We start from the raw sequence: 9,297 nt of genomic DNA on the forward strand, positions 1-9,297 counted from the left end.
TCAGACTGGTTTTGAGCCACAGTTACACCAGAGTATAGAAGATTATATGGAAGATATAGTGGTCAAAACCAAGGAAAAATCGACCCTCATTCAAGATTTGGAAGAAACATTTGCTAACCTACGCAAAAGCAATATGAAGCTCAACCCTGAGAGTGTGTGTTTGGTGTTCCATCTGGCAAACTTGTCGGGTTCTTTGTATTTCAGCGTGGGATAGAAGCATACCCCAACAAGATAAGGCTATCGAATAGATCCAAGCACCCAAGACTATCAAGGATGCGTGGCGTCTTGCCGACCGTGTTGCTGCTTTGAGTAGGTTCATTTCAAGATCTCATGAGCGCGCCCTGCCGTTTTTCAAGATACTAAAAAAGGCAGGTCCAGATGTCCAGTAAAATGGTCTCCGGAAGCGGAGGCTACGCTGCAAGATCTAAAAAGATACCTATCTTCTGCGCCAACTTTAGTCGCGCCTAGGCCACAAGAGCCATTGCTGCTATATTTAGCGGCAATGAATCAAGTTGTCAGTGCCACGCTAGTTGCACAGAGGGAAGCTAGTGACAAAGAAACAGCGGTAGCAAGCCCATCCTACGGCAAGGCAGTATCTTCCCTAGCAGAACCTGACACCGACAAGATAAAAATGATGCAAACAAAAGAAGTTGATCAACAGATATTAGAAAAGAAGAAGGTGGTGCAGCGGCTAGTGTACTTTGTTAGTTCTCTCTTGCAGGGAGCTAGATCGAGGTACTCTGGTGTGCATAAGCTACTTTTCGATCTCCTCATGGCCTCGAGAAAATTGCGCCACTACTTCCAAGCACATGAGATCACCGTCGTCACTCGCTTCCCATTGCAGTGTATTCTGAGGAATCCCGAGTCAATGGGCATGATAGTGGAGTGGATGTTGGAATTGTCAGGTTTTGCACTCAAATTAGAGAGCACTTCAACCATTCAAAGTAGAGCACTGGCAGAATTCATTGTCAAATGGACACCAATGCAAGATGAAGAGATTCAAGAATCAACTCTCCCTGGTAAAGAGACTGAGAAAGAATGGATCATGTACTTTGACGGGTGCTGGAGTGCTGCTTGTCGCACCTACCGGAGAACACCTCAGGTACGTGGTTCAAATGCACTTTCCCAGGGAGAAAGCAACCAACAACATTGCAGAGTACGAGGGACTCCTTGCCGGCCTCAGAATTACAGTAGGATTGGGAATGAGAAAGTTGATTGTTCACGGAGATTCACAACTTGTTGTGAAATAGGTGAACAAGGATCATCGGAGCCCATTGATGAAAGCATACGTGGGTGAAGTGAGGAAATTGGAGGAGCACTTTAATGAGTTGCAAATGGAGCATACCCCTCGTGTAGAGAACATCATTGCTGACCACTTGTCAAAATGTGCTGCCCAAAAGCTACCTATGGAACCAGGGTATTTTGTACTCCATTTGAATCAACCATCAGTCACCCCATCAACGCGAGCCAATAAGAGAAGAAAACTGAACACTGGCAAGTATTTTCCGGCAGAGCTTTCCGAAGCCACCAGAGAAAATTTTGTCGGGGATAGCTACACACCTGCCGGTGAGCAGCGGCTTCACGCAGAATCTCGGGTTCTTGCCGTTGAAGTTAGCGCTCCCGCAACTGTAGAGATGCCTTTAGTCCTTGTCGTCGAGCCACAAGCTCCGGCATGGGCACAACACATAGTTCAATTTCTCCAAATAGGAGAGCTTCCCGATGAACAAGGGAAAGCTGAGAAAGTAGCCCGTCAATCGAGTATGTATTAGTTTGTGGATAACATTCTGTACAGAAACAAGCCGAAGGAGTGAAATTGAAGTGCATTTGCCAAGAAGATGGACTTAAGTTGTTGACAGAGATACACAGAGGCATATGTGGCTCTCACATAGGATCAAGAGCCCTTGTTAGTAAGGCTTTCCGACAAGGTTTTTAGCATCCCATTGCCCTCCAGGATGCAACTGAGCTAGTAACAAGATGTGAAGCATGCCAGTTCCATTCAAAGAATACACACCAACCCGCACAAGCCCTTCAAACAATTCCACTCTCTCAGTCTAGGGGCTCAATATCTTGGTCCCCTTCCCCTATGCTACTGGGGGCTTTGAGTTCTTGTACGTTGCAATCAACAAGTTCACAAAGTTCCCTGAGGTAGAGCCAGTGAGGAAGGTGACTGCACAATCAGCCGTCAAGTTCTTCAAAGGACTAGTTTGCCATTTTGGGGTTCCAAACAGAGTTATCACTAACAACAGCGCACAGTTCACGAGCCGCACCTTCATGCAGTACATTCAGAGCTTTGGGAGCAATGTTTGCTTTGCTTCTATTGCTCACCCGAGAAGCAATGAACAATGAGAACAAATAAATGATGAAGTGTTGCATGGTCTCAAGACAGAACCTTTGACAGGCTGCACAAGTGCAGAAGGCGCTGGATTAATGAGTTGCCAGCGGTTCCTTGATCACTCAGAACGACACCAAATCGAGCTACCGGCCAAACACCCTTCTCCCTAGTTTATGGTGCACAAGCGGTGCTCCCCACGGGACTCATATATGGGTCACCTCGAGTGCTTGCCTATGATGAGGTAGAGCAAGAACAATCATAGCAAGATGTTGTTGTACTCCTCGAGGAAGAATGTCTTCGGGCAGCTGTGCGAGCAGCACGCTACTAGCAAGCCTTGCGCCGCTATCATAGCCACAAGGTTCATGCTCGAAGCCTCGAGGAGGGCGACCTTGTTCTTTGGTGCATTCAATCCACCAAAGGATCAAACAAGTTGACACTAAAATGGGAAGGCCCTTATCGGGTAGCACAAGTCACCAGACTTGGCGCTGTTCGTCTGGAGACCAAAGATGGCGTTCATGTGCAAAATGCGTGGAGTATCGAGCATCTTTGCAAGTTCTACCCATGAGATGCAGTTGTCGGGCCTTGTCCCGGCAACCCCTTTTGTTTAAGCTTTGTCTCAAAGACTTGTAACCCTTTGTATAAAGCCAAGCGCAGACCCTGAGCACATGTGAATAAAGCTAAGTGTTCTGCAACCTTTTATGCATATTTACTTATGTACTAATGCATGTCACGTTGTGGTTACATTCTTTCTTGAATGAAATGGCTAACATATCGCCAAGGTCTCCACACAACTCTTTTCTCTTCTTTCTTTTTCTCAAAGACAGAAGGATCCCTCGCGTACATATTTCTCGGGGAAGATGATGGAGTACTATTTCAGATGGCGTTGGCATTCATTTCATACAACAAGAAGTACGATAAAGAAAAATAAGTTGAAAGACAACTAAAAATTTCTTTGTTACATTTTGGAATTTCCCCTTGTTCAGATTTGTACGTATATGCAAAACTGCACGCGAGGAAATCTTGTCATGTCTATTCGCGCTCTTATCCTGCCTCGAGTCCGCTCGGCAAGATCTTTGTAGCTGCGTTGAGACCGGCAAGTTACCTTGCCAGTGGTAGCACTACCAACAGCCTACTAAGGACCAGTTCCTCGAAGCGCTTGTAGCAAGTACGTGCGCCAGCAAGCCTCCAAACCGCGTAGGGTGTCGGATTTGAAATCATACAAAAACAAAAACAAACAAGGGGAACAGTACATGTTCATTTGAGCACGACAATTGATAAGTGCTCGATAACATTTTTCTTAGCCCTTCTCTCCGGGGTTTACATCAAGTGCAACCCAGGGAAAAAAGAGCGCCTAGGTGAAGCACTCCCGGCAGACCATCCTGCCGGTGCACACAGTAGCGTAGCCAGCTCAATAAGCCAGGGCTGTCCATCAATAGAAATATTTACACAAGTTTATTTATTTTTAAAGAAATATTTTTTTACTACACTATATACAAGCTATGGGGAAATTCCAGGGTGGTCCATGGACCACCCTGGCCACCCCCTAGCTACGCCACTGGGTGCACAGCTGGAGATGATGGTGCTGCCGGCGCCGAGCTAGAGATGATGGTGCTACCAGCTTTCAGCTAGAGTCGGAACCACCGCCCTCGATCTTGACGCCCGGGGAACTGTCGTCGTCGTCTTCACCATCGTCCTCCTCGTCGCTATCGCTCGAGCTCTTCTCGCTATCGCTCGAGGAGGAGCTTTCACTGTTGCTCGAGCTCTCCGTGCAGCACTCCATGCGAGCGCCTGAAGCCCTGAAGAACTTCAGAGAGAGCGTGTCGGACTCCACCAACTTGAAGTGGAGAAGATGCCCTTGCCCCAGATACGTTAGAGTTTCCTACGATCCGTCGGAGTTTCCTGTGATCGATTGAAGATGGAACGAAGTTTAGTTGGGCCGGCCCAGGAGTACCCCTTTCGAGCACCAGAACATTAAACCAGCACTGCTCTCCCAAGCTCCTCCCGACGGCGGATGTTGTCTTGGTTAGTTCTGACGTCCACGCCCGCAGCCATGGGCCAGCCCATTCACACGGCGACCCAGTCGCTTCGCCAAGACGCATTGGGTTCGCTCAGACAACTGTGTCTCTTTAAAAAAACAAAATTGAGAAATAATACGAATCCAAAAAGTTCATACAATTCAAAATTTTACGAATTCAAAACAAAAATTTACAATGTTGAAAAAAACTTAATGGATTCAGAAAAAATCAATATTTTAAAATAATCATCGATTTTGAAAAAAAATTCACGACTTTTAAAAAGTGCGTACTATGAAAAAGTTCGCAAGAATGAAAAATCCCATTTTAAAAAAATCATAATCTTTTAAATTTTGTATTTGATTTTTTTCAAGAATTTTAAAAAACAATCATGAATTTTAATAAAAAAACCACCTAAATAGAAACTAAAAAAAATTTGAAACGAGTTCATGGATTTGTGAAATTTGATAAAAGTGAAAACCAACATGAAACAAAAAAGGGAAAAATCAAAAAATGGAAAACAAACCAAGAAAACCAGAAAAAAAAACATGCTTGGGAAAACTAGAAGAAAAAACACCCAGCAAAAACCATCAATACAATCATTGAAAAGGTTCCAGAAAAAACCGATTAACAAAAACCTACACGGGCCATCCCATTTACATTCACAGTGCAGTGGAGGGGTGTGCACCGGTTAACGAGTTAATACTATAATCGGCGCTTAAGACGCGGAATAGAAACTGCGGGCCAGGTGACCGGCGCTTAGGGCATCTACAACGCTAGGTGCTAGTTCCCGGTCGATGGGGTAGTTGGGCGTTCCAATCCTGGCGCTACCTACAACATCGATGCTAGAAAAGGAACCGATCGCTTGAGCTATTTTCTCGTACGAGATGGAAGGCTGCGTGTAGCGGCCGATTTCCTTAGGGCATGTCCAATGCAAAACGCTTGCACAGGCGCTTAGAAAATACAAATTAATGAATTTTTTCTTAATGACTCTGTTAGCGTCTCCTCGTCCAACGCTAGCAGCGATCTGGCAGGCGCTCGGTGCCGATTCTTTCTCTCACGAGATGCGTAAATATCTCTGTAGCGCCCGATGTCTGAGTAGGCATCGATGCCAAGCAGAATCCTGGGATCGGCCAGGAAGTGAGCATAACGTCCAGGGATTATATCCTAGCGCTCTAGCGCCCGCATTGGAGGTGCCCTTAGCGCCCCCGTAATTAGCACTCAGCGTTGTAATAAACAGCCCTTAGATGGGCTTTTAATTTTTCAAGATTTTTTTATTTCCCTAAGCGCCCATATAGGCGTCTTGCATTGGGGAGCCTTCAGCGCCGGTTAGACAACCTGACGCCTGCACGTTTCTTGATTGGGCTGGTTCGAATCTGGCCCATTACCTGCTGACAAATGAAAAAGTGAAAAATAACCAGTGGGAGAGATGCGGTTCGAACTCACTATCTCATGTCTAGAAACGAACGCGACAACCACTAGACCAACCTTGTATTGGTGTCCAGTAACAGAAAACAGTTGTAGTTATTGCTTTTAATAAAATGTTAACTTAAATATAAAACAACTTGAAAAGTTCATTGGTTTTGAAAAAGTTCACAAAAAATAAAAAAAGTTCATTGATTTTCAGAAAAGTTCACAATTTTGTTAAAAAAGTTCATATGTTTCGAAAGAAGTTCATCAAAATTTGAAAAAGTTCATCAAAATTTGAAAAAGTTCATCCAAATTTGAAAAAAGTTCATTGAATTTGAAAAAGTTCATCAAATTTTTGAAAAAAGTTCACTGAATTTAAAAAAAGTTCATTGAATTTGAAATAAAGTTCATCGAATTTGCAAAATAGTTCATCCATTTTAAAAAAAATCAAAATTTGAAAAAAGTTCACCGATTTTGAAGAAATGTTCATGGATATGAGGGAAAGTTCATGTATTTCGTAAAAAAGGTTCATCGGGTTTGAAGAAAAAAGTTCATGATTTTTTTAAGAATCCACGCATTCAAAAAAGAGAAAAAGAGAAAAGCAAGAAAAAAATAATGAAAAACCGAATGCAAACGTCCAGAAGGAAAACCACGATGGAAGGAAGAAATAACAAGCTGAAAAGGAATGCTTTTGACAACGTGCTTGGATGGTCAAATGGCTAGTGCCGTTCTCTTCGAACACAGAGGTCGCGGGTTCGAAGACGACCGCTGCACAATTTTTTGCTTACAGAGTAACGGGCGCCTGCAGCGTCAAATAGGATTTGCCCTTGCATTGCCTTGAAGATGCCCTTAAGGCTCGGAATATGAACTGCGGGCCGGGTGAAATGAAGGAAGACGGTGAGGTGCCGTCGCCAAGTTGAAAGAATCGCCGATCGGTAGAATACGCATCTCACGTTTTTTTTTCTCTTTCACCACTTCAATCCCCTCATATACTCCCTCCGTCCGAAAATATTTGTCGAAGAAATGTACAAAAATGAATGTATCTAGAACTAAAATACATCTACATACATCCATTCCGCCGACGAGTATTTCTGGGCGGAGGGAGTACCTGATAAATTAAGCATCTCGATGAATCCCGTAATCCACTGTTTACCACTTGCTAATTACGCAACGTCGAGCACGAGACCGTGGGAGACGGAGCCTCACGTGCTCAAGACACAGTCAAAGTAGTACAGTGAAGTGATGATTTGTTCTAAATTTCCCCTACATCCTCAAGCTCTAGTTCGTTTTCATTTTGTGTTTTTTTCTTTATAATTTCTTTTTCCGTCCATTTTTTCCAAAATTGTCAGAGAAAAATATCTACTGCCCTTTCACAGTCATAGACAAAACACAGTCAAGTGACTCAACCATATGCGGGGTAGTAGTACTTTGCTACATATAGTTGCCAAAACCAAGTCAACGTGTGATGCTGCAATGATCCCTACGCATGCGACTGGTTTGGACGCGAAAGAACGTTTGAACGTGACAAAAAATGTCCACAAAACTTGGTTACAGAACAAAATTTGTGCGAGAAAATTAATTAATGCCGGAGCCTTGCCACCCTGTCGAGCATCCCGTCGACGGCGATGTCGAAGGCGTCCTTGACAGTCTCCAGCTTCCCCCGGGGATCGGCGTAGACCACCTGCGGGATGAGCCTAACCACCTCCCCCCGCATCCGCGCCACCGTCGACGCCGAGATCGCCCGGAGCACGGCCTCGATGCTCGCCGTGCCCGCCCGGACGCCGGCCTCCGGGATGAACACTGAGTACTTGGCGTGGTCCTCGGGGAGGTGCCACCTGTACTGCAGGTGCGCTGACGCCGGGTGGAAGAAGACCGGGATGCACCCGGCCACCATCGCGTCAAAAACCCACCGCCGCGTGTACGACGGGGGTGAGCCGCCTGGCGGTGGATGCAGGCAGAAGGTCGCGCTCTGGAGCAGCCGCATGGCCTTGACAGGGGAGTGGCAGTGGCCGTGGTCGGTCCCGGTGGCGCAGTCCGGGTCCGGCTGCAGGTGCCCACACGCGTCCGACGCCTTGCACTGGGCCATGACATGGTCGTGGATGGTCGCCGTTGCTGCGTTGTCCGTCCCCCGCGGCTTGTCGGAGACGAACGCCATGAGCCACTTCCGCTGCAGGCCGCGCACCCTGTCCTGCCACCCGAACACGTCGGCGTCTGTCCTGGGGTGGAAGTAGGTCGGGTACGGCACGGCGAACTCGCTCGCGTTCGGCGCCAGCGACGACTCCAAGACGAGCACCGACAGGTTCCGGCCGACCGGCCTGGCGAGGAGGTTCGTGCCCCAGTTCGGGCCGCCGGAGTTGCCGCCATCCCTCGCCAGGTCCCGCGCCGTCCTCCCGGCGACGAGGAAATTGTCGTGGCCATCCTGGGGCCGTTGCCGGTCGTCCAGGAACCGCCACTTGAGCCACTCCGCCAGGTCGACCGACGCGGCGTCCCGCGTCACGTTGTCTTGGCCGGCGTAGCGGGCGAAGTCGAGGGCGGCGTAGAACGGCACGAAGATGGCGGTGGCCACGACGGTGTGGTTGGTGAGGCACTCGTACCGCTTCATCCGGTTGTGGAAGATGATGTCGAGAGCGAGCTGGCGCGTGCCGTACCACCCGTCCTCACCGGTGAGGACGCCGTCGGCCGGGTCCGCGAGCGGCCGGCCGAGGCCGGCGTTGTCGATGGACTCGCAGATGCCCGCGGGCCAGCGCCCGCCGCCGTTGTTATCGCCGCGGCAGGCGTCGCGCGTCATGTCGGTGTTGAAGCGCGGTGGCAACGGGTACACGTGGATGTACCGTCCCCGGCACGGGTCGTCGAGCTGTGAGAAACGGTAGTACAGGAAGAAGGTTACCGCGAGGACGGCAGCGAAGCACAGCCGCCGGAATGAGCCGGCCACCGCCTTTTCCTTGGCTCCGACGACGGCCCGGCGCGGCTGCCCTTTGGCTGCGCCGGGTTTGGCTAGCTGACGCATCCTGAAGCGTGAAAATGGCGAGACGCTATTGACCACCAGTGCTGTAATTTGTGAACTGGTTGGTGGTAGTACTCGTAAAGATGGGATGCTACTATAGCCAATAGAAACATCGAACTGTCAGTCTGTGACTCGCAGACCACTTGTATAGTCGTTTGACCGAGAAGAGGGGATGCATGTATTCATTGCTTGTTTGATACTGCACCGAGCAGGACAGAGATTAGCGTTGACACCAGGGTGATAAATGCGTAGTCAGTATCTCCAGTTCTCCACGTTAATTTTTTTTTGCGAGAAAGTATCTCCATGTTAATTTAATTGCCAACGGAGTAACCTGGTTTCGTCGTGCCATTTCAACCAAGGTTCGCTGCTACCAGTAGGTAGTAAGAAAAAGCTCGAGCGTTGTGAGCCACTGGAAATTGATCCTCGTTTGACTCAAAGATTTGCCTTCGTTTGCAGCTTGGATGAAAGTTAGCCTTAAGCCAAGGCTAGCTCACTCGACTTTTTTAATCGGCATATCATAATGTGTACATTAAATATTT

At 47.8% G+C, this 9,297-nt stretch overlaps 1 protein-coding gene across 1 annotated transcript; it reads right to left on the reverse strand.

Annotated features, from left to right (window-relative positions):
- Positions 1-7,083: 7,083 nt before the first annotated feature.
- LOC119291747 (xyloglucan galactosyltransferase KATAMARI1 homolog) lies at positions 7,084-8,793 on the reverse strand. The gene has a single exon (XM_037570558.1). It carries the CDS (start codon positions 8,759-8,761, stop codon positions 7,334-7,336), a length of 1,428 nt encoding a protein of 475 aa, XP_037426455.1. The 5' UTR covers positions 8,762-8,793; the 3' UTR covers positions 7,084-7,333.
- Positions 8,794-9,297: the final 504 nt, after the last annotated feature.

Source organism: Triticum dicoccoides, chromosome 4B, assembly GCF_002162155.2.
Source record: "Triticum dicoccoides isolate Atlit2015 ecotype Zavitan chromosome 4B, WEW_v2.0, whole genome shotgun sequence".
In the NCBI taxonomy this organism is placed as follows: Eukaryota; Viridiplantae; Streptophyta; class Magnoliopsida; order Poales; family Poaceae; genus Triticum; species Triticum dicoccoides.

What these genes read in the sequence shown, in the direction of transcription:
- LOC119291747 (XM_037570558.1), bottom strand. Translation starts at nt 8,761, where the DNA reads ATGCGTCAGCTAGCCAAACCCGGCGCAGCCAAAGGGCAGCCGCGCCGG.